This window comes from Myzus persicae, unplaced genomic scaffold, assembly GCF_001856785.1.
Source record: "Myzus persicae strain clone G006 unplaced genomic scaffold, MPER_G0061.0, whole genome shotgun sequence".
Taxonomy (NCBI): Eukaryota; Metazoa; Arthropoda; class Insecta; order Hemiptera; family Aphididae; genus Myzus; species Myzus persicae.
Window position 1 is genome coordinate 324,559 of NW_019101257.1, and position 26,344 is coordinate 350,902.

General features: G+C 27.3%; 2 protein-coding genes and 1 long non-coding RNA gene across 6 annotated transcripts; 2 read left to right on the forward strand and 1 right to left on the reverse strand.

Moving 5' to 3' along the window:
* Window positions 1-4,027: 4,027 nt before the first annotated feature.
* On the forward strand, window positions 4,028-7,595 carry LOC111028439. Its single transcript, XR_002603898.1, has 5 exons — window positions 4,028-4,493; window positions 4,970-5,149; window positions 6,751-6,841; window positions 6,976-7,046; window positions 7,379-7,595. It is a non-coding gene; the product is annotated as an uncharacterized LOC111028439 (long non-coding RNA).
* A 636-nt stretch (window positions 7,596-8,231) lies between these two features.
* Window positions 8,232-24,665, reverse strand: LOC111028412 (furin-like protease 1, isoforms 1/1-X/2). 4 transcript variants are annotated; one of them, XM_022307045.1, is made up of 12 exons: window positions 24,299-24,665; window positions 23,761-24,041; window positions 20,521-20,619; window positions 19,092-19,232; window positions 18,622-18,750; window positions 17,986-18,534; window positions 17,712-17,919; window positions 17,389-17,506; window positions 17,017-17,309; window positions 16,390-16,785; window positions 15,355-15,519; window positions 8,265-8,650 (listed from the first exon to the last, which is right to left on the reverse strand). In XM_022307045.1, exons 2-12 carry the CDS (start codon window positions 23,914-23,916, stop codon window positions 8,265-8,267), a joined length of 2,640 nt encoding a protein of 879 aa, XP_022162737.1. In that variant the 5' UTR covers window positions 23,917-24,041; window positions 24,299-24,665. The 4 variants fall into 4 exon arrangements, with proteins under 4 accessions (XP_022162739.1, XP_022162738.1, XP_022162737.1 ...); XM_022307047.1 differs by lacking the exon at window positions 16,390-16,785 and having other exon boundaries at window positions 8,232-8,650; window positions 24,299-24,659; XM_022307046.1 differs by lacking the exon at window positions 24,299-24,665 and having other exon boundaries at window positions 8,232-8,650; window positions 23,761-23,916.
* LOC111028414 lies at window positions 19,245-20,456 on the forward strand. Its single transcript, XM_022307049.1, has 2 exons — window positions 19,245-19,514; window positions 20,087-20,456. The coding sequence occupies exons 1-2, from the start codon at window positions 19,455-19,457 to the stop codon at window positions 20,447-20,449; spliced, it is 423 nt and encodes a 140-aa protein (XP_022162741.1). The 5' UTR covers window positions 19,245-19,454; the 3' UTR covers window positions 20,450-20,456.
* Window positions 24,666-26,344: the final 1,679 nt, after the last annotated feature.

Here is a 26,344-nt window from a genome sequence, read left to right on the forward strand (position 1 = left end):
ATATTACATAGGTTGTGTACACTATACAGAGTGATATGCCAAGATGAGTGATTCCCCTCTTTTCTTCAATAATGCAGCTATTAAAAATCTGATTTTTGGAATTCTCATCTAATATAATTATATACCTACTAAAATACCATATTTTTAATTTTTGATTTTTTTTTTGTTCTATCTATACTTAATGGGTGTCCTGTGGTTACCACAAGCTTCTGTTTTTCAAATTATAACCCTCAATTTTCGACTAAAAATTATTTATCGGACCATTTTTCTGAAAATGTTGACCTATCAAAATCAAAATTCAAAGGAGTTGTGTTTGTGTTATTTAATATTGTGTAACTAATAAGGATAATAGGTCCATGATAATAATGGGGTTGGAAGATTTGGGGGATATGTTGATTTAGAAATGTTGGTGATTAATATAAATTAATCTATTGTCAATCATAATTTGTTGGTTCAAGCATATAATAAATATTAGATTCAATATTACATCTACTCATATTTTTGTAAAATCATTTTTGGAATTATTATTCTATTATAGCATAAACATTGTAATAACTGAGGAACTAGGTATTTGTACAAATTTTGAATTAGGTGCACCACCATTTAAAATGGAGGGGGTAGGCATGTTTGATGAATCACCCTGTATTATAGAATTTAATGATGTTTGGTGAACAGATTTAGGCATATTATTTAGACGTCAAGATCTGCTGGTGGTCTACCTATGATGTTCAAGTATGTTTTATTTATAACCAATAATACATAGGTATTTGTAATTTATACGAGTATATTATTATATTTAACTTTAGGCTTATACACAAAAAAATTAAATTATATTATATTATTGTATATTATTGTTATATTTTCTCGTCCGGCGCCGGAACTGGGGTTAAAGCATACCTACTTATACGTAAAAAAAGATTAGTAAATAATAATAATAATAATAATACTAATCATAATAATAATGCATAGGTAACACACAGACACTGATATGAACATTACATAATATTGTATATATAGAGCCAGATAGGCATTAGTGTATTAGATATATAACTGTTATATTAATGTAATTATGTGTTTGGTACTCATCACTCGGTGACCCTTTCCAGCAACGAGCAACCCCTTCTAAGATATAAAACACCATAACAATATAGTATATTAAATATAATATGATGCGGAGTGAAACATTTAAATGACAACACTTATCCAAGTGCGTTTTTTATTTTTACAAAAATTGTTTTTATTCTTATAGTTTAGTTGAGGTATAACGCACTACATTAAAAAAAAATTAATTTTTTATCAGTGGTTTTTAATTATATTTTAATGACAAGTCAATAACCTATGTATTTTGTATTTATAGATATATAATCGGAAACAGCTGAATATTATACTTTTATCGAAATGCTTAATGTTGAATAAATTAAGTTTTCAAAATTTAAACGAACGATATACTATAACAGTGTAACTTTGGCGTTTTGCGATGCATTGCGTAATGCTGTTTTAATTAGGTATATATATATATATGTACTATTGTAGTAGACTACTAAGTTACAACAAACAATATATTTAGTTAACATAGTGGTATTCGATAAATGTTATACTGCTTTTGATTATAAAATCAAAAATATATTATAGGTATTGTTATTATTTTTTTTTTAAATACTACCTATTAGTAAAACAAAAATAGACTTGGAAATTAATTAGTTGTGTAGCCATGTATAAGGATCACATTGTATATTTTATAATCACATCGAAACCGTAAATGATTTTAACTCTACGCAGACTACAATAATATATATGAATCACTTCGCACGCTACGTTGACTAGGTACCCATATAAAAATAATGGTTATAATATGTAGCTTGTATTCTTTTGTAAGTACTAGGTATTACATATTGTAAAAGTATCGCGTTATATTTGGATTTACCTGCTACCTATCGGTACACGATTATTCAATCAAGGAGCCCGTAAATCGTTTGAAATTCCAATCTTGATAAAAAAAAAAAAATAATAATAATGAGAATGATTTGCGATATTCTGCTTCTGCCGCAGTTATGGGTACCTACATAATATACAATATATATATAGGTATTCACCGTGCCCGGCGTGCCGTGCAGATATTCCATTACAAGAAACACGTAACTCCCTCCATAACCAACCGGCCATTCTCACAACCAGTTATAAAATAATATATTCGTCTATATTAAATTTAATATACATTTATTTATGAAACGACGTTTTTTTTCGTATATTTCATCATTCCAATAATATATAAACCAATGATGTGGATATAATTATATATACGTAAGCATATATATATATATATATATATATATATGAGCATACACGCACACACACCTAACGCGTGAGTACATATATATATATACACGACACTAGCGTGCATTCGTGGTGGGGGAGGTTCCGGGTTCAACCCCCACTTAAATTGTCTTCAAAACGATAATTTGTTTTTAGTGTTTATTCTTGTATAGGTACCATGTACGTATATTACCTACATGTTGCAGTATACGATATTTTTTCATCATAGGACTTCTCCACATATATACACCCCACCCCCATCCAGAAAAAGACAGATATTAGCACTCGTGGTAAACAATCGGCTTCGTCACAGTAGGTATATAACTAATATGTCTAATATATGTATACATATAACATTTTTTATTCATATGTCGTAATATTATATCGAATGTGTCACTATAGATATCTATACACATATATAAACTACAGTCTACAATATTAGTTATTATTTAGTATTATTAGTTACAACTTACAATATTTGTTAATATTAGGTATATATATTTAGGCTATATTTTATTATGCTCGTAATAATGAAGTTTGATAAATAATAAGTATATATTAATTGCCTTAACGATTTAGCCGAAGTATAAGAGTATACCTGGTATAAAATAATGTTTTTATGTAGTTAGTAGGAATTATTAAATATTGATATGATTATCATTTAAATTAACTACTAATATAATATGATACACAAAAAGTCCTCTCATTGCAAAATGCTGCAAACAGTGCACTGCATCAGTTCGTCTAATTGATAATTGTTTTGCGCTATTATTATGCACATGCGGTTATGGTAGGAATTTTATGCATGATATAATATGTGTATTAAGATTACATCATGTTTATGGTTTATCGATGACAATTTGTATAGGTGATAGATAATAGGTATGCAAGCGGGGTAAATGAACGAATATGACAAGTTAAAAACGAAAACCAAATACATTTGCATAAATAAGTTTGAACTTCTCAAGGCAAAAAAAAAATAATCAACTCTATGACAAAAATATTAACTAACGTCACTTTAATATTAACTTACAAACATCCGGCGCAACTTCACTGGCACAGACGCGATAATAATTGCCCGACAGCACGTCGACTGATGTACTCCGAGACTACTTCGAGTGATCGACCCGTGCTTATATTAATTATATAGTCCTTATCATCATGTACGTTGCTTTTACATTTGTCATCATATGACATATAGTTAACTAAATAATTAAGGGTTATTTATTTCTAACTGAATGGGCAACTTTTTCTATATTTAAGTACCTACTTACCTATACAACTTATTAATTTAAATAATAAATATTTTTGAAAAAACGTTTCTACGATAGGACATAAATAATATTGTAAAATGGTAATATTTCTATTTTTTTTTTAGTCAAATGCGATTATGGTTAATTATTTACAAGTTTATAGCTGCTCAAACTTTAAAAGTTTAGTTACGAAGCAGGTAGAAAGATAGCCACGGTTTATTGATTTATAGCTGGTATTTTGTGGACGTGTAGCACTGTATTTCTCATCTTATCTTAACTTTAATAACTAATAACGATTATAAATACTTAACTACATCAAGTATCAATGTTTAAGTACGATGTTGCGTATTAAGTTCAAAATATTTAACAAAAATGTGAAAACATAAAAAATCACACCGCCATGTTATAATAATGACAGTATATAAAAATGGGTTCAACATTTTTTTCTTAGAGATCACTGAATACATTTAATTACCCTGTATATGCCTATAGGTATACACATCATGCACTGCATGGTATCTTTATACACGTGCAACTGTAAGCGAGTCATATCAGACACCATAATACGTACATCGATCGACAAGGTGTATATATACCTATATCATACTTATATAATGTAGGCTGTACACGGCATAATACCATAGATTATACATATATCTATAATTGATGGTATTACGCGTAGGCACTATAGCCGTATATGGTATATGTATATTAAGTATTTTAATAACCGATACCTATACTACATAGTACATACCTAATACCTATTCATCATTATAGTTTCCCACATTTAAACATATTGTAACTCTAAAAGTACGATTTTCTTTTCGGTTATTGTTCGGTATCTACCTATATAGTCTCGTTCTGACCACTACACACACATTATACAGTATACCTACATCAAAATACACTCGCAGTATACGCATGCAGGTAAGTAATACTCTGATAGTATTATATTATATACCTAAACTATTCGTGTATGTAGTCGTTTTTCGGTTTTCATTCTTACTCGGACTACTCTACGTGTAGTGGTGGTTATACCTACATTTTATAATACATGAAATAGACAATAGTATGTGCGGTTTTCGCTGGTCGTTATTGGTAATTTGATATCCGTGTACCTATATGTAAGAAGGTATTAGTCATTAGATAGGTACTTTATTTAATAACAATTATTCGATTGATTCGAGATATCTGATTTATATTATAATACACCTGTATTTAGCACGAGTTACGGTCTCGGAACTTTTGCTTGTCCATACATTCAATCGTATGCCCTAATAAAAGGTACTGTTGTAGGCCAGTGCCCAGTAGTTCTAAAATCCTATGGCCGTAGGTTAGGTTAATTGACCGTGTTAGATTGGTATGATATTGATATTATATTTATAAGTCACTGACTGTTCTAGGGAAATAATCAGTGGCGCAAGTACGGCTCAAATGTTGGAGGGCTGTGGCCATCGCCCGATATTACATAAAAAATAACTCGTCAACCCGTGGTGGTGTGGGGCACCACACCCTCCATATATAATATGTATATTATACACTTAAAAATATAAAAATTATACAAAAAAAAAAAATGTATTAAGGTATAGTATTATATAATTTATTTACTCGAGTTTTATTTTTCACACTATAATATAATAATATACCTACTGTTTGTATACTATAGTTCAGTGCATATAATGTTTTAAGTTATGTATAATAATCGTACCAATGTACCGACACACATCGTTTCCTCAAGAACAAAGGGGGGGGGGCTTAGCCACCCCCTTTGTTGCGCTTATGGAAAATATATAATAATATGTATATTATATATTATATGAACATTTCGTATATTAAAGGTTACATAATATATAAGTACAAGCCCAGATTAATTTGGAGTGGTGGAAGGGGTTGGAATGGTTGGACGAAAACTAAAGATTTAAACTTTAAACTAGGTCATGGCATATTAGCATATAATTTTAAATTGCTTATTATGAAGTTTAAGTTTATCTATTTTTAAAAGTGTGTTTTAAGTCGTAGGTATAGCCGGTATGGGTACCCCGATGAGTATTCTGTATTATCACAGTCTTAGTTTTACTATTAGGAATAACAGCAAATTTTACTTTCAGAATAATCCATTTTACTGTTTATAAAATATTCAAGTGAGTTGATCTTCTATCATATTTAAAGATAAGAATACTATTTAGACCTTTTCTCCGTAGATGAATTGTTTTTTAAATTATTAATTGAAGTTTTCATCGTGAAATTTTAATATGTCATCTAAACTTATTGCTAGTGAAATTACATAATTCTACGTTTGGAAAATAAATAGCAATAACAATAACATTATTACGAGTCAGTAGTTTGAAAATATCAGTGTTTGACTACAGTATATTATGTATTTAACTATAACATAGGTAATACAATTATACTACTGCGTTATAGTATTTACAGTTAAGAAGGTATAATATTATAATAAAAGGTCGTGTGGACGTCATAAAAGACGAGATGAATAAATTGGGCAAAAAAAACTATTGACTTCAAAAATAAAATAGAAACGATTTATAAATTATTTTAAAATAATCAAAATCTTTCTAATAGAATACATAATACTTAATAAAAGTAGAAAGACACTACTCGACAACCACGAAAATGTTAAATTAAAAATAGTTGTTAAATAATAAATATGATCAAGAATCAACTGTCGTCGTATTCATTGACCACTATCCAGTCATAGTTGTCACATTGTATTTATACTAAGTGGCTATAATATATTTTTTTAGAAAAATAAATGTTATAGATATACTGGTAGGTAGTATAAAAAACAACCAAGGCCGTATTACCACATATAGGCTCTGTACTTAGGGCCCGCGAAATATTCAAAATATTATACCCTCTATAATGGGGAGAAAGTGACTAGGGCCCCAAAGAGAAAAATGCGGGCTTGACAAAAACGCAAATTCACTGTTAGTACTTAGTTTGATGTATATATTTTATTTTTTAAGGAGGAGGTGTCTGTGGTATTTTTTATGGATGGCGAGTGAAAAATTTAGGAATCATTAATTGAGGGTGTTTATTATTAAATGTGATCTACCCCGGGAGAAGTTATCAAATCTAAAAATATAATAAACAGAAAAAACTCCATTTTGATAATCATCAATTATGTTTATGTATTAAGCTCATCCTGAATTTTTAATTTTTTTAGGCACGTACAATTCCGTCTATTTATTAGTAAATAGTTATACGATATGCAGTATTTTGGAACTGAAAACAAAGTTTATTCCAAATTCCAATAGGTATGACCTTTTAAAAAGCACGTTTTATAATCTTAAAGTATGAATTAATTATACACGAATCACGAAACCATAAACATTAAACAATAATAACGTAAATATTAAAGTTGATAAATATTCAATATGTATTATTATAGAATACAAGGGCACCGATCAATTAGAACCTACAAGGGCTTCACAATTATCATAAAAAAAAAAAACTAGGAAGGTAAGAACCAACAAAATTGCTTTTATTAAATAACAGAAAAAATATATAATATATGACATAGATAAACAATGTATGTAATATTATGATCAGTAAATATACCTAGTTTATTATTTACGATGAATTTGAAAAAATGACTATCATTTCACATTTGTGTAGGACATGACGTCACACTCTTATGAATGCCTTTGATAGAATGCATGACTAGTGAAAATGTCTAATCTATACTTATTTTTTATATGATGAGTTATCATAGAATCCCATCACGTAAAATGTGGAACAAATTTTTTCGGTTTATAAATTATTTATATTATGTTTTCGAAATAATTCAATAGGACTAGGTGCATAATGTCTACAATCAAATCAGATCTCAAATGTAACTATAAATGGTTATCAACGGGAAACTGTCAGAAGTCAGAGTTTGAGTCGGAACAAAAACAACCCAATGAAAGGGCCCAAAAATGTGTTTGTTAATTGCATGGAAAAAAATAACTAGTACGCTGAAATAATTTTAATAAATAAGAGGTTACCTAACCTTACATAAAATATTCACATTAATGCTTTATTTTTTTAAGTAAAATTCTTCAAATTTTGTACATTTTAAAAACATCTGTATTACATCATCAAATAAAAACAAGATAAACATGAATATTCTACAATCAGTATTATTTACTATTTTTCTTTGTAGAATCCGAATTAAGGATGAGTGTGGGCGTATAAAATACAAAAGAAAACAAACATAAATAGATAACTATATTCTCATAGATTTAGTAACAACATAAGTGTGTGGGAATATGTATGGGTTTTATTAAACAAACAACCTTTTTATACCATCCCTATTTTGTATTTTTTATACACAACACATATAAATGAATTGATTGTAATTATTTAAAATAAGAATTGTAACATACAATCAGAAAAGTTGTATCAAACCTATTATAATATTTTGATGATAAATAATGTATATTATGGCTTAGAGTATTCAATAAATAATTTGTTTTGAATCTATAAATTAATTTGTATAAAAATAATAAACAAAATAACATCAATAAGATTTAAGATAAAATATACAATTTACTATAATTTTAATAGTTAACAAAATAAATATATGAATTATTAACTGCTCGATAAAGACGTCTATTCTTAAAATAAATTCTTTAATAGCACTATCAAAAACTTGAACACTAAATAAAGTTAAAAATTATGTCTCTAAAAATTTGTTCAACAGTCGTCACCTTCAATTTGATTTGCTAGTCTGTAATCTCCATATCCTGGCTCTAATCCTGGTTTATATTTTGTCCAAAACCCTCCTTTAAAGAATATGAGTAATACAAATATATTGATGATTAGCAGTACTGTTGCTATTATATGCCATGTCTTATCATCCAGTAAATGCTTAATATTCTTTGAATAACAGTAGGTTTGTCCTAATGCATGGGTCATATCTGCATCTCCCCAACATTTTGTGCACTGATAATCATTTGGTCCGTTACATGTATAACATGTATAGTGACATTCAGAACATACACCATCATTATCCTCATATGTTTTGACTGGACAATCGACAACACATTCCCCATTGTATATGTTGTATCCAAATGCACATTCTGTAATAAATTAAAATTAGTTATTTTCTAATATGCAAGTAATATTTTTTAATAAAGCTATAATTAATATAAGCTCAATTAATTTAGTGCTAAAAATTAAAAGCAAAGCTGTGTGGTACACTCACCCAAGCGTTTGGTTGATGTTAGAATAATACAGCCCATTTTGCATTCCAATATGCGAAGTTTCATTATTGTATTAATTGCAAAATAGCACAATTGATTTTAAATTCTGAGAGTTGAAATTGATTAAGGTTAAACAATTATTTAAAAAAATAAAATAGATACATATATAATAACATAAATGTAATACCATATTTTTTTTAACACTATATCTTGTATGATAAAACATTAATTTATATTGAAAAGAAATATTTTCTCACTTATATTATCTACATTAATAACACTTTAAAAAAAAAATAAAGTAATAATTACAAAATAACGATATTAAGATACTATAAGAAAACAGACAAACAAATAGTTTAGTTTTTAGTGTTGCTTCATTAAATTGTTTGATTTGCAAAACCCATTTCTACATAAGTTTAATCTATTAAACATTTTGTCCAAATGTTGTTAAACTAGTAGTTAAGCTATCTTAAAAGTAACTAGTGAAGTTAAGATATTGAAAAAATAAGCTATTATTTTTTCCACTTTAAAACCAATATTGTCCAACATTAATTGTAATCCTTTCAAGACTAGCTTACACAAATATAATATACTTGAATATATCATATTATCATAAGAATTTTTAAAACTAATACATTTTATCTTTGTTGGATACAAGGGTTTAATAAATGTAATTTATCTCCATAATTTTAAGACAACGAAACAATAACAATAAAATATTATTGTTCAATAATTAGGTGTGTAATAAAATTTGTATACATATCATACCCCTGTTAGCCATTTTCACAAATTTTAATGAACAGAAATAGAAACTTCAAAACTTTTAATACAGAATTCATTTAAATAGATCCATTACCAGTTACTACACTACCCATTACAAAATACTATAAATGAGATTTTTAAAGCAACAAAAATAGACTTATAATAATTCATTCATTCCATTTAAAAACCTCAAAGCCTCAACTCAAATACCTAGTTTCATCACAAATAAAACTACAAACTGAGAAATAAATGATTGAGGAGTTACGTACATATTTTTTGAAACTTTTGAATTTCCAAGCAAAAATATGTTACTATAAAACTTATAATATAACTTATAAAAAAAAATTAGATCTCATCAAATGAGAAGAAAATACCCTTGCACAAAATTAAAATAGTTCCTTGTACTATTTTTAAAATATTTTCTTATTCATGAATTATTTATAGTATTTATTTGTATATTTGAAAATTTTTATTAATAAATATCATTTATATCATAAGGTAAATCAGTATTATAGTTTAAATGAAATTATTAACTACACAAATAATTTTCATATCAACTGTTCTGTCCATACAAAATACAAATTTATTTATTTTTTAAAAAAATGTGGTTTTAAATAGTTTTGTATATGACATATATATTTATAATAAAGATAGTATATTTTACCTTTTATTTTATGTATAGCTAACTGTTCAGGTATTAAATGGAAAAACATCTAGATTAGTTGATTAAATTTATTTGGAAAATACAACACAAATCAAAATACTAATTTTTTAGAACACAAAATATTATCAAAGTACAGTAATAATTTTATTTACAAGATAAACAGTTTTTTGAGCGTAACATACTTTGGTATTGATGAAAGTAAAATATAGATAATAAAATATTTACATAGGTCTAATAATTAATATTTTATAATACTGATTTGGCAAAATTATAACTATTTAATTGATTTAGACAAATAATTAAGTAGCTATTAAAAATGTTTTTTTTAAACTTAGAAATGTATTCAAATACAATAAAAACATGACTTATTGACACACCAAAACCAATCACTACTATCGCTTAATTTTAAAACTTAATTCATTATTTTACATTGAAAGGTTAATTATAAGTTATAACTAATAAGATTATACTGAAATCCATAAAGTATACTGCCAATTCAGAGATAGGAAGAATACAAATTATACAAATCAAACTTAAACATAGAAAAATAAAAATAATAATTAATAAATATAGAAAGGAAATGTTTTGCTATTATCTATTATAGCATAGTAATAACAATATTAAATATTAATAGTACCATTGAGACTTTAGAATAAATCACTAGAACTGTTATCAGAAAACAAAAAATAACGCTAAGCCATTGATGAAATATATAATGTGTATAGTGCCTAATTAATCAATGACTAAACTATAGCTTACAGTTATTATATTTATTATTCTAAAATAAACCCAATAAATAACTATAGTAAAGTTTTTAAAAAAAATGGTTTATGATTTTTTTTAAGAAGATGTCTGTTAAAACTGAATAATTGTTTATCAATGAAAATATTTAGGAGATAGATTAAATTAATATTCTACAGAAGTATAATAGTTATCTAAACAAAGTTCATTACTAGTTATATATTAGGTTATTTCGGTATTGTCACTATTGTGGTATAATTGTATTATATATTATTAGGATTGAAGACATAAAATTAACTAAGCACAGTCAAATTTTTTTCTATATTTTTTTCAGTAACAATTGACCAATTGGTTACACAATAATTTGTAAAATGTTTTAAACATTAAAATTGTATGATGCTTTTACAGAAAGTAAACATATTTCAAAGATAAAAAAATGTAACTTTCAAATTCAAACAAATTTTTAATATTACTAAATTATACAGACTTAAAAATATATCACACCAATTCTTAAATGTATTTATAAATTACACAACATATATTTACTTTTTAATTAATTTGTGTAGAACAATTTACTCATAGTCGTATTATCACATGTCATATAAATGTATGCTATATTATTTAATACTTTATTATATTATGACAATTGTACAAATATTATTTAGCTTGATAATTTTAAAAACCTACACGTTCAACTATATACTAAATAATATTAAACTAATAATAAAAGATCACTACCTACAATAAATATATTATAACTAAATTATATGTAGGTTAGTAAAAAATGAACCAATAATCTATTATTAATAAAAACAAAATTATGAATTTTGGGTTCAAATATATTTTTCAACAGTTTAATAGGAATAAATTTTAATTTTTTTTATAATATTATAATATATTTAAAATATACTTTCAATGTTTAAAGACAGAATTGTTCTGGATTATACATAAAAAATTGTTCTATTCATTAACCAATACTATATAGCAATTTTGTTCCATGAAGATTTAGAGATGAAGTATTAATTAATAAATCTAATATTTTTTAAACAAGTTATATTTTAAAAAAAGTTAAAGAACTAAGGAGACATACAATTTTTTCATTCCATACTTAGAATATTTCCAATGAGAATTCATCATTCCTTAGTTTTTTGTACAGTTAGTATCATTGTATCTTTTTCATGTTACATGTATTCTATATTTCAATGTACCATTATAAATGTATTGGAACTTAAAATTATGTAATTGGGATTGTCCCATATTAACAGATAACTAAATAAATAAATATAACTAATAAAATATTCATTAGAAAGAGCACCATTATTATTTTGTTAGTTAATATTCAAGTATAGATGAATTGGAACTGAAATTTAATATGGCCCATGTTAAATTTGAAGCAATATGCTAAAAAGTTATAGTTAGAAAATAATATTTTAAGATTTTATTGTAAATTATAGAGAAAAATAAAAGGACAAACTTTGAGAGATGATTGGAAGATAATTAAAGGAGTAGAGAAGCACATAATAGTATGATAACATTTTTGTATTTGTATCACAGATCAATCAATAATAATTAAAGCACAAGGTAGAAATATAAGCAAAGCCAATGTATCAGAAATATAACTAATTTAAATCTCAAAATATTAGGATAGAACTTTTGAACACATAAATTATAAGTTTTTAGTTTTTATTATAAATAGTTTATGTTGATTGTTGGCAGTACATATTTTTTATTAAGACAAATTAAAGAAAACCTTTTTTTAGTAAATAGTTAAAATTGTAATTCAATTATTAAGTACAGAGAGCCCTTTAATGTATAATAATACAGTATGTAGTAGGATTTACAAATGCATAATATTGAATATAATCATTTATTTTGTTCACTTAATTGTTCTTATTTTAAAAATTGTAAGTATGATCAAAATGCAAATGAACTATTAAATGTCCAATTTGAATATATATCTACTCAACATTTTTTTTACGATTTAGTGAAGAAAATACAGTGTACTATTCTATACAACTTGAAAACTTTGTACAATATTGCATTTAGTGCATTAAGTATTATGGTGTTATATTAATATGCTTGGAATTATTTAAGACATAAAAATAACTTTAATCTAAATCATAAATAAGTTTAAAAATTATGTTATTTTTCAAACTATTATTGAACTAAATCTTATAATGCTATGGATGTATGAATGAAAGATAATAATTAATATTTTTTGACTCAAAATATTTTATGGTAAATTTGAATGCAAACTAAATTTACAAAATTCTACACATAAAATAACGCCAAACTATCAAAATAAATATGAAATAAAAAATGATTTAATATAACCTAAAAATTTCAGCTATGTATTGATTTTTTTTTATGGAAACAGTTAATTTATTTCTTTTACATTTTTACTAAAATTTTTAAAATATTTTTGGTGCTTAGATCGAGGGTTGTGAAAAATCAATAAACATAAAATTAGTATACCACTATACCAAAATAAAAAAATCATTATGATTAACTTACTATTATAAAAAGGAATAACATTGTTACTTACAATTTTTAATTAGTTTATAGTACATATTATAATATTTAAATTGTACAAGAGAAACAATTAACTTTCTGTGATGTGCTTATAGCTTATACATATAAAAAAAAATGTCTGTAAAAGACATCATGAAAAGATAAACATTGGCAGTATGTACTTTTAATCTCCTCAATTCGTAGTTTTCTATTTAAGTTATATTAAAATAACATTATTGAATTACTCAATAATTTTCTAACTAAAAATAACATTTGGCTACATGGGAAATACAATTGTTGCAAATTGTTGCTAATACACAGTAAATATTATAAAGCATAGGTGTGTGCAGTGTCTTAGGTTAGATTCAAAAAAATATTTGTGTTAGCAATACGGCAAAATTGTTTACAAAAGATTTTAATGTGTAAATATTAATTTAAATAAAATATAATTTTAAGACACACCAACTAAAATTAGTAATGAATTATTTATATTTGGCTGTAGTCATACAATAGATTATAATGTAGTCTTGGATATATTTTTGAAAAAAGTGATACTTCGTAACTACTATAAAAAGGAAGTTAAATATTTTTTTTTAACTATCAAAAATGTATGATTATAAATTAAATTAATGTTTATAGGTATTAACAATTGGTTATTAATAATTTAGTATTGTTTTAATTCAATTATTCATATCAATATGACAATTCTACAAGACTTAACTAGCAGACAGCAGTATAACACAATCCACCCATTTAAAAGTAAAGCCAGAATAGTCAGGTGCAGCCAAAGCATACTCTACTACACAAATGCGCACACCTATGTTTTGAAGAAACTAAAATAATCTGTATCCTTCAACCTATATTAATTACAATGTTTTATGAACAACTCAAATAAATTTGTCTTAACAATATTAGATACTTTGTTTGTTGTATTGATTCAATAACCCCACAATATTAGGCAGATCTTCCAGTAAATATTATATATTAACCAATGCAATTATGAGTGAAACTAGTTAGCCATAATGCTATTAATTTCATTCATGTAAGCCTCTCCCCCTTCATGTCAATAATAGTCCAATTACTCAAGACTCTTAGTTTCTTATTCAACTGTTAATATCATGCTGAATCATGGAGTCTAACTCATTATCACAGAGGTCATATCAAACAAATACCAGAAAAAGATAACTGAAAGGCTTCATAATGTAAAATTCAAGACCCATAGATATATAAAAATATTATATATTATATTATTATACCTATAATTACAATAATATTAAAATTATTTTAAATTTATTATAGCAATATACTTTTTGTATAAGAACATTTTAATTGTTTTAAATTTGATTAAATTGAACTTCATTGCACTACAAAATAAGATTTCTTTTAGTATCCAATTTAAATTTGAAAAAAGGTTTTCTTTAAAGAAAATTATTTCATGGGTAATTTTCTATTATTGTACTCTGGCTGCTGGTGGAAATTTGGATTCCGTTTTCGTGCTAAGAAATTTTTGGTATTAACTGTTTATGATTTTTATTAATTCATTACAATGCGTACGGTGGGTATATATGTATTTGTTAATTAAAATTTATAATAAGGGCACAAATTTATATGCAGTTGCATGATTTTTAACAGTCCAAAAAGCCAGAGCTAAAAGTTTGAAATTACAGCTAATAGATCCAGAAAACTGTTTTATTTTGCATTTTGATGTAAAATGCATATTTCTGTGTTTTACAATTAATAAAAGCAAAAATGTAATTATAATTTTTATAATTATCGATGGGTCTCACAAAAATTGAAGCCCGAAGCAATTTATATGGCACTTTTATGGGAAGACTTAATAAAACCTTAATTTATTTACCCTGTTAAAAATAAGGGATTATTGCACATAAAATGAATAACAAACCTAAACATTTAGTAGTGGTCACGCGACATTCTCCAGATTTGAAATTTTGTTCTGGTTCATCTTCTGATGTCAGATTTTGACTTATACTTATGGTAGGAAGTATATGTGTTTGTTCTGGAGGAAATATTGTTCCGTAAAAAACCATTTCCCAATCAGTCATGGTAGCTAAAACCAAAAATGTAAAAGTAGATTTATTAAACACGGTCAATAAAAGTGTTACTTAAATAAAAGTCAAACAACTATAATTATCAAGATATCAATTATGAACTATACATTTTGCAACATAAGTGGCCAACTAAAATTTGTAAAACTTTGCTATTATTTTCTAAAATTATAAAGTGAGAATACTATTTTGAAAACATATTTATAATAATAATATGAACAAATAGGCATTGTAGCACAAGTAATATCATACTCACATAAACAATAACTGATTATTTTTCTATAAATAGAAATGTTAAATTAAGGAGGTAAATGCAGAGTAAAACGAGGAACTCTCATACAAAATTTTAATCAAATTATCATGTATTATTATAAATAAATAATCAAATTAGTGATATTTAAATTATGATCAGAGGCTCGCTATATTTAACTTTAAAAAACAATTTAAATACTTTACAGATTAATAATTGATATTATTAAGCGGAAAGCATCAATTTGAAATAATGTTTAAAGAATAAATATAACTATTCTTTTTATATGTATAAGTAAGACTTTTGTATAATTTATGAGGTAATTGAAAAATAATTACAAATATGCTAGCAAATGTATTTTTCAACTAAGAAAAAATGTGCAATAAAAATATACGTTTAACTATAAACTAAAATAATTCAACACAACAAAATTAATTAATTAATAATATTAAACTACACAAATACAATTAATACCCTACGATGCGCGATGTGCTAAAAATATAAAGGAATTTATTTGACCAAAATAAGCAAAATAATAAATGATACCTATTTTTTTTTTATTCAAGTACAATTATAGCATGGCATGCAAAGAAAATGGTGATTTCCATGCTGACATTCTTGCCTGTAGTCGAAGGTGATATGTTTCTTTCAGGCGACAAATTTTTTTTTGTCTGCCTGCCATCCACATTTTGTAAACTGTAGAGTCTATGGCTGCTAGGATATGTTTGGATGTTGTCTGTTAGTGTAGGAGACAATTTAGATGAATTTTTAATAGGAAAAAGAACAATATGAACATTTGGTTTAAAACTGGAAACATTTTGTTTTTGGAGGGTACTAACTGGAGTGGTAGACTGTTTTTGAGATTTACTTTTTTTTGATTTTTTTTTTGTATTTTTGGAATTCCTTCGGGGAATTGGTTTGGGTGGCTGTTCCACTGGATAGATAGTAGGAGATAATGTCCTTGGGGAATATTTAGTACCATACAATATCAAACACCACTCGTGTAAAGAAGATCGACCTAAAGCACATCAATTTATAAGTGGCAATCGATTGTTAGTTAATTATAGAACTTTGATAATTGATACATTTAAAAAAATAGTAGTGTAGTAATAGTACATAATTTAAATGTATTATTATTTATTATTTTTATAATTTGTTATAGTCAACCTCATCCACAGTATTGGACATTCTGTTCTTTAAAAGAAATTACAATAAATATGTGAATTTAATTAATAACTTTGCTTTTTACCTAATAATTTTCCTTCATTATGAATAGTCAATTGCCAAATACCAAAAGGACGTTCTCCCCACATATGTACAGTCATAAATGGCCATACATGAAATCCAGCGTGAGAATTATCATGAGTTCTTGGAGCAAGTAGTGTTGATTTTGTACCACTTGGAGAAGTTAAATCAATTTTGATATCACCCCGTCGACTAGCTGTTAATGATATTTTAGCTTGAACATGTTCTAAAAAATTAACGCTATTGCATTCTTTTACTAAAAGTTGTATTGTAACTGTACTACGTGCAGGCACTGGTCTGTAATATAATTAAAAAAATTCAATTGCAAGTGAATAATTTATTAAGCCAATATAAAAATGTATTTAATCAGACATACTTTTCAAAAACTTGAGCAGTAACATTGCAAATATGTTGAGCTGGAACAGTTTTCCATTTACGAGCTAATCTTACCATCGTAGTAGCATCCATTAAACCATAGCCAAAAGAATGACTCACTTAAAAAAAAAAAAATAAGAAAGTAAGATAAGCCATTACTTATTTATTTATTACTCCTATCTGCTTGACTCCAAATTTATTTATTTTTTTATATTACTATATATTAGTAACTTATCATAAAATGTCTAGTTATTTTTTAAATATTGTTAAAATACTTTATTACTAAGTAACAATTAATGATTTAGTTCTGTTAAGAATAAATACCTTTTCGTCCAACACCATTTATAGTCCAATCAGAAGCTAATAAATGAGTTGGCCTAGCTGTTAACACTACAATATGTTGCATATCTCTCCAAGTTAGTTTATTATTAGCTTCTAATGTTAAAGCCACTATCCCAGCTGCTAGTGGAGCAGATGCAGATGTACCAGTATGATTACTAGTACATTCATGATGAAGATCTGTTGTAATGATCTATAATTTAAAAAAATGTTCAATAAATAATTTTATGTTACATTATATTGCATTTTTTTTTATTACCTGGCTTTCATAATTACTTCCACTACTATAAGTTGTTGCTAAAGTTGAACTACAAGCTTCAGAATACCAAGGGACATGGCCATTTTGTGTTGCACTACTGATACTTAATGTCCAAATAGCATTTGTATATCCATCACAGTTACAATTATCATGTTCACGGCCACCATTACCAGACGCCCAAATAAATATTGATCCTTTACCACCACGGCCTTTTGATATACCCTCAAGAAAAGCTCGAGTGGCTAATTCACCTGGCCCATCTACAGTTTTGCCATCATCGTCTGGACCCCATGATGCACTATAGATATGAATATGCTGAGGATTTAAACTTAGAGATCGAGCTTCAACTGCATCTGTCACATCCCCATCTAACATTCGAACCCCACCTATACTCGCACCAAATGCAACACCAACTGAACACAGAGAATTGTTGGCAGTGGCAGCCACTTCTCCTGCACATCTAGTACCATGGCGATTTGTATCCATTTGATCATATCTAGGCATTGGGTCTTCATCTCTATTGTTCATATCATAACTAGCTGAAGGATCCTATCAAACATATATTTAACAATGGAACATTTATTTATAGTTAATAATATTGAATTTACTAGGAACTGTTATTTTAAACAAACTTACATAATTTTTTATTAAATCTGGATGGTCTTTTTCTAAGCCATCATCCAATATAGTAACAACAGATCCTTTTCCTGTAATTCCTTCTTCCCAAGCACCTTGAACATTCATATCCATGTCTTTACCACGGTTCTAAACATAATTAAATGTTAGAAGGTTATTCATATTATAATGGTACAAATGTAACAAAATTGATAAGATTGATAATTTAAGTTATAAATAACAATTCACATTGAAAAAAGTAAATACAGGAAATGAAAACCATTCATGTACATAGTACACCAGTAACAAGGTCATAACATACAATTTTGCATTAGGTAAGGTAAAAAATAAATAACATTGTGTACAATGTTTTGATTCATATAGATTATTAAGTATTCAAATAATTAAATAATATGTTATGGATTTTCATAAACAATAAATAAAACATTTCAAAATATTAAAAACAAATAATTCTACCACAAACTACTTACCAAATACCACATTTTTGGCCATTTTGGATCATTTAATCCCCCCTTAATCGCAAATCTTTTTGAACTCCTGCTATCTCGAACGTAAGTTAAGTAGTCTCTTTTTGATCGACTTAAGATTGTTTGTTGTTTTGCCCACTTTACCTGAAAAAATAATAAACATTTGATTATTTTTTAAACTACGTGACAAGTGATATAATGATTGGACATTTTTTTTCTTACATTTGTTTAGAAAATGAAAAAGAGATAAATATGTTGTTTATATTAAAGGAAGTTACTGTGCGATGAATATATACCTATATATACGTATACAATTGCATAAATATTTTTCATTTATGGGCTAGACCACAAATAGTAACACTCAACATGAATTCAATACCACTTTTGTTTTTAAATTGTGTTGTAGCGGTACTGTCATTTAACCAGGTATAGTAAATTAGTAACATTGTTGTTGATATAATAATACTATGAAAACATATTCATTTGAATACATATTTTTTTTTTTAAATATAATTTACAGAATAATGTATAAGTATGTAAATATTTATATTTTATGTGACATCTAATATTATTTATTATAAATTATTTCTTAAATATTAAATACATTGAAATATATTCTATGCGTCTAATCAAATTAAATACTAATAAGGATACGATTAATATATTAAATAATTTATTAACCTAAAATGATTATGTTATTTTTAGTAAACATAGATTTTGTACAGTCATTATATTAATTCAGCTATATTTATTTTACTAAAACTGGTTTGATGTTAAGTTTACTCTTTTTATATTGAGCCACCATTAAGAATGAAAAAGGTTTAAAATTTGAATTTGAAAATGAACAGTTCACTTTGAAAGCTTAAACTGATATCTATCTAGTTAACTGTGTTTCATTTATCTTTTATTACATGTGTACTCAACTTAAAGGACTTTAAAAAATGAGTAATATTTTAAAATTTTAAGAAATAAATCATCTTATACCTATATTTTTTTAGTTTGCTATTGATACCGAACAGTGGAAATCAATCAATCTCGGAGGAGAACAATCATATAATCAAATCTATGAACAATACTTAAATTACTATAATTATTTATATCAGCAAAATTATACTTTAAATAACCAAAACAATAATGTGAACACCAATCTAATTCCAACAAATATTACAAATACCATTCCAATAAAAGTATTCAAAATGGAAAATAGATCAACAGTTAATGACAAACAGCCAACTTTAACACCAACATTCCCAAGAAAAAACAAGATATTGTTACTTCATAAGCCTAATATAGAGCCAAAGAAACCATTCAAATCAAAAATAAGATCTCTTTTATATAGATCTCAAAATAAAAATAAATGATACATAATTTCAACATATTTTTTTTAGCAAAATATACAAATAGAATTTAAACAATAAATGTATGTACTTACATTTTGTTCTGATATTAATTTTTTATGATGTTCAAGCCCTGGGTTAACTGATCGCTTCGATACATGATTGTGTTCTAGATGATAATAGTCTGGAAAAATCTGAAATAAGTTGTTTATGTATAATTTTTTTTTTAATCATACAATTTGTACATGTGTTGTACAATGAGTACCTACAAGTGATAAAATATTATGTAATTACACTTGATAAACAGTATCAGAAAAGACTCTGGTCCATTCCATGTAATGGATAGTGTATAGCGTATTCTTTATTCTTGGATAGACAAGGAATATTTCTTAAATATTTCTACACCAATGTTATATTAGACACCTATCTTAGTATTTTTTGAGACGAGACAGTTGAAGTTAATACATTTAAGAGCAGAAAAGCATTTGAATAGTATTATAACTAGTATATACCTATGTGTGTTTAGCATTTACTCTAACAGTTGGAGTTTTAAGATAACTATAATTGTTACTATTAGTATTACTGCATTTGAGACATATAACAGAATTAGAATTTTTTATTACAATTATTAAATTGTTAATGTTTATTGTATAGGAAATATTCTATAGTATAATAATATTTCTTATACATTGGGTGATTGACCAAGCATACTCAACACATTTGTTTCTCCAATGATGCAGTTATTCAAAATCTGATTTTTTAAACTTTTAAATATAGGTAGGCACTTCAAATTGTTGAGATTTCTTGTACTATTTAAGAAGTTTCATGGGGAGATACAAACTTCTGTTTTTCAAATAATAAATAGTTATTATTTAGTGGACATTTCTAATGACATTTTTGACACACCAAAATTAAAATTCAAACTAGTAGTTTTTGATATAATGGGATTGGAAGATTTGATAATTTTAGTAATAGATATTAATCTATCAACACTTATAATTTGTAAAAATGGTTCAAGTATAATAAATACCATATTATATCCATATTATTTTTCTAAAAATGGGGTTCCTATTTGAAAAACAAAAATCAGTATTGCCACAAAATTCTTCTTAACACAAAAGAATTTGTGATCATTTATTAATTAAGAATTTGAAAATATGGCTTAAATTATATTTAAAAATTTCAAAAATTAGAATTTTAATAAATTTGTCATTAAAGGAAAAAAGTGGGTGAGCAATGAGCATGCTTAGTTAATATAGAATGTATGTTTATAAATTAGTCAATTTTTTTTTTATGAGTACATTTTGGCCATCCAATTTATAATACATGAAAAATGTATAAGTGCTTGATAACTTGTGAATATAAGTAGTAAACAACTAGGTACATGTATATAGTAAAGTTGGTCAAGTTCTAAAAACAAATTTATGGCTATAGATTATAGTATTATACATAGGTCATATTGTCATAGGCTAAAGCAGAGGTTCCCAACCCGTGGCACGCAAAGAAATTTTTTTATTACTATTTGCATTCAATATTATTAAGTTTAGCTTAGTGTTTAGTTAATTTGATATTGGCTAATTTTATAAAATTATTATTTTATCAAAATAACATTTAATGTTGATAACATGGGGTTTGTAATCGTAGCAATTTAGAATTTTAGATAATGATAAACTCTATAGTTAAATATAGTTCTTATTGAAGAGCATTCTAATAGTTTTAACGTTGGTGTTATTTATATTATATTTTATATTATATAGTTATGGCCACTCAATTGGCGATAACGATTATTGGAAAATATACGAAGGAAATGTCAATGAGTTATTTTAGTGTGTCGCTATACGTATTGTATGTCGTATGAAATGATCTGTATTTTAGTGGTGTTTTATTTTACAAAACTTTTATTTTAAATTTACTTTGTATGTAAAATTTAATATTATGAAGAGATTTCTTAAGTGTGGTGAAGATACTACTTAGTCTTTCATTGAAAACCCTAGTAAAAAATCAAAAACACAGCCAAATCGTAAGTACGATGTAAATTATTTGAAATTTGGCTTTGTGATTAAACTGGAAACAGAAAATAGTGAAAACCCTATTCCCCTATGCGTTTTATGTAAAGGACACTTTCAAACCAAAGTATGAAACCTTCGCTATTAAAACGTCACCAACAAATTAAACATCCCGAAACAGAAAATCAACCAATTGAGTTTTTTCAAAGAGGCTAGAGCCCCCAATTCTCGACTGTTCAAATTGTTATGCGAAGAAATGGGAGGGCAATACTTTGCTATTTCATACTGAAGTAAGATGGTTATCTCATGGCAAGATTTTAAATAGATTGTTTGAGCTGAGATCTGAAGTTAATTTGTTTTTGATTGAAAAAGACAATGACATGAAGAATATGTCCAACAATGAAGAATGATTATCCAGATTAGCCTACTTAGCTGATATTTTTGATAAGCTCAACACTTTAAATATAGGCTTACAAGGCATACATATGACAATATTCACCGTTTTTGATAAAATAAATTCTTTCAAAAGAAAATTGGATAAATATTTAGATTTAACTAAAAATTATGATTTTTTACTTTCATAAATATCAAATAATAAAAATGTAAAGAAATGAATGAATAATAAAAATATACGCTAAACAAATTTGACTCCTAATTTAGTTTTAGAATTGAGGTGGTACGCGTATTGACTATAAGTGTCTGGTGGTACTCGATGATAAAAAGGTTGGGAACCCCTGGGCTAAAGAGTAAAGGTGGGCAGTAGATTCAGATAGAGTTTATTAGATGATCTTGCTACAAATTAAACATTGGTACATAGGTATATTATTATAATACAATATTATATTTAAAATTACATTTCATTCATGTTAGAATAAGTAAAATGCATTTATACCAAGTAGAGCAAATTCAATTTTAAGCAATAGACAGTAAACAAATTTGTTGCATGATGGTTACAACAAACAACAACAGACCACCATGCTTCATTTGTCTTTTTCTTTACATAAATAACTTAACCTAGTTATTTATGCTAACTAAAAAAAGTAGTAAGAACTGTTCTAAGCCCAATAATATTCATACTTGGTGCTTTTATGTTTTTTTTTAGATTCTAAATGTTGCAAATACATTACAATTAACAACAGGTCTATTTTTCTAACTAGTTTCAAATTTTAATAATGTTTTTATATTTAATATAACAGAGCTGTTTCTTAATTTAGTTTTAAATTTTGGATCAATAGACAACGTTTTAAGTAGTTTTAATGTACACATTCTGTAAAACATTTTCTTGAGAGAGTTGGATGTTGATCGATTAAATAAAATAAAATTATTTACCTCCCCTAGCAAAACAAATCCATGTTTTTCTGTTACTCTTTTGGCTATTTCTAATCCACCTTCGATGTGAGCTGCCCACTGAGAAGAATAGTCTTGAGCTGAAATCCATTGTAATGTGACTATCCACAGTAGAAATGGAACCGTGCAGGCAGCCATGACGCTCGCCCAACACCGGCCAGTTGTGGGAAGACTCAGTTCTCAACATCAGTCATATTACAGGCAAAACGAACGAGGATGATTGTTGTCATACTGATCAGTTATGTATGATACACTGCTCTGCACTAAATCAACAGAACGACAATACATTTTCATCATTAAACATGTCCCGAAGACACATCTTTAGTTGTAACACTTTATTATTATATCTCCCATTTAAAGATATTGAAATTGGAAAGGTTCTCAAACCGATCATAGAAGTCATGATAAAAGCGACGATCATAGAGGCCATGGCAAAAGTGACGGTCTTAGATAGGGCATTAAACCGTGAATCATAAGAAAAAAAGAGCATGTAATAACAGAAACATAATATGAGACTTACAACTATATACGTCACAATCGACTCTCGGACGACGTTCGGCCCGACGGCGCAGACTGCATGGTGTACTCTATAGAGGACGTCAGCTAGTGTGACGGAGAGTAAAACGTTTGGTGGCGGCGACGGTGGTGATGTTGTCGGCAGAATTCAGCCGTGGACGCGAGCTACGGAAATTCAGACCCGCAGACGATCACTGACAGTACGGCACTATAATAGTCTATCGCACATTCGTCGGCAATAGAAATCGTAGCGACTCGACGAGCTTGCTGCCTACTTGTTCGTTGCCCCAAAACGCTATCAGCGCGCTACTGCCTATACAACTACTGAGTTTCGGTAATTGGTGTGTGCGTGTGCGCACAATATAAATAATACGTTCACACGGAGGCGACGGTCCGTGGCTGATAAGCGATGAGCTACCGTTTGTAGATAACTGCGATAACCACGGACGGGTATGTAGTAGGTAACCGCGGACCATCATAACATGATAATAAAATACCTACCTTTATGTACCTCATTTAGTTGTTACCCGGTATACAGAGTGATCCATTTGAGTATGGACACGCATTATTATTTTCGAAACTAATAAATGAACGCTTGAAAATATTTCATTTGGAAACCTTCTTGGCTGTTCCACCTAGTTAACAATAATGAAGTAATCAGAATATTTCGTCAGTCTTTGCACTTGGGTAGTTTGTGACTAAACCTTTTGAAGTGATTTTGAGTATTTTACGCTTACGCAGATTATTCCACGAATTCACAAAACTTTATAAAAGTAGGTACGTAATTCTTAATGATGCATAATTTATACTTGTATTTACATCATACAGATCACAGTGGTTGTACTGAGAGGAGCTTATGATGGTATAAACCAAATTTTTTTTGTATTTTTTAGATAATTGTTTTAATCACCCCATACAAACATGACCAAATTACGTCACTGGACCAGACCGCATTGGCTTTATATAATATATATAAATAACCAGCCTTAGTCTAACTGAAAAAACCTAAAATTATATTTTTTCATATGGGCTATGTAATAATATATGTATTTTTTATACTTTTATCATAAACATAAACCATGCATGATATTGAATAAACCCAATGTGTATGTGTTTAAAACATTATTTTACCAACTAATGACAACCTCATATTATTTTTTTTTTTTTTTTGATTTAAGCTTCGGCAACTGAGGCCATTAGCTGTAGGTTGTGTGGTACTGTAGAGTTTTTGGGACTGTAGGGGGGGGAACACGTGTGTGTTTTTGTTTTGGCAGAATTTCTATTGGGCACCCGTAGGTTTCTGCCATGCCCGGTTGGGGGATGGCGGCACTTGTTCTCCGGTCACCGCGACTTGTCCAGAGAAAAATGCCGCCCGGTGGCCGAGGATCGAACCGCGATCGGCTGCGTCGCAGCGGACGCGTCAGACCACTCGGTCACCTCGTCCCCCCCTCATATTATTATATGCCTATATAAATAAATACCTAAATAAATATAACATTGGACTATTTTGGAAAACATCCCCATGAGCAATTGAAACTAACCTACACTTCTACAATTATGTTCTTTATGCACGAGCAATGACTGTTCCGGTATTCCATATAATAATTTATTATTTTCTGACCGTCAATGGGTCTGGGGAATTCGCAAGTCCCTACTTTATAAATAATTATAATATAAGTTATATTATAACTCTATTTTAGGAAGCAAAATAAAATAAAAATATAATTATATACCTTGTACCAGTAGTAAATAGTATAAAAGCTTGTATACCTACCTATACTAGCCCGCAGGCTAATTCAACCTATGCTAACAAATAATTTCAAATAAAATTATATAGGTAGGTACTATAGTAGTTGGTTAGAGTAGCAGAACCTTAAACCTACTACTATAGTACCTACATATATAATTTTATTTGAAATTATTTGTTTGCATCGGTTAAATCTGATTTTTAAACCCAACAAATTATTAATTACGATTACTGATTAGTTCATTAAATGAAAAAAATGGGGGGGAAGGAGCGCCCGCAAGGAATTGGCAAATGTATTTCAAT

Excerpts from the sequence above, each read along its gene's own strand:
- LOC111028414 (XM_022307049.1), top strand. The coding sequence starts at position 19,455 with ATGAATTCAATACCACTTTTGTTTTTAAATTGTGTTGTAGCGGTACTG. Across the intron at positions 19,515-20,086 it reads CGGTACTGTCATTTAACCAG|TTTGCTATTGATACCGAACA; the intron begins GTATAGTAAATT and ends ATATTTTTTTAG.
- LOC111028412 (XM_022307046.1), bottom strand. The coding sequence starts at position 23,916 with ATGGCTGCCTGCACGGTTCCATTTCTACTGTGGATAGTCACATTACAA. Across the intron at positions 20,620-23,760 it reads GATTTGTTTTGCTAGGGGAG|ATTTTTCCAGACTATTATCA; the intron begins GTAAATAATTTT and ends AACTTATTTCAG. Across the intron at positions 18,751-19,091 it reads GGCCAAAAATGTGGTATTTG|AACCGTGGTAAAGACATGGA; the intron begins GTAAGTAGTTTG and ends AATTATGTTTAG.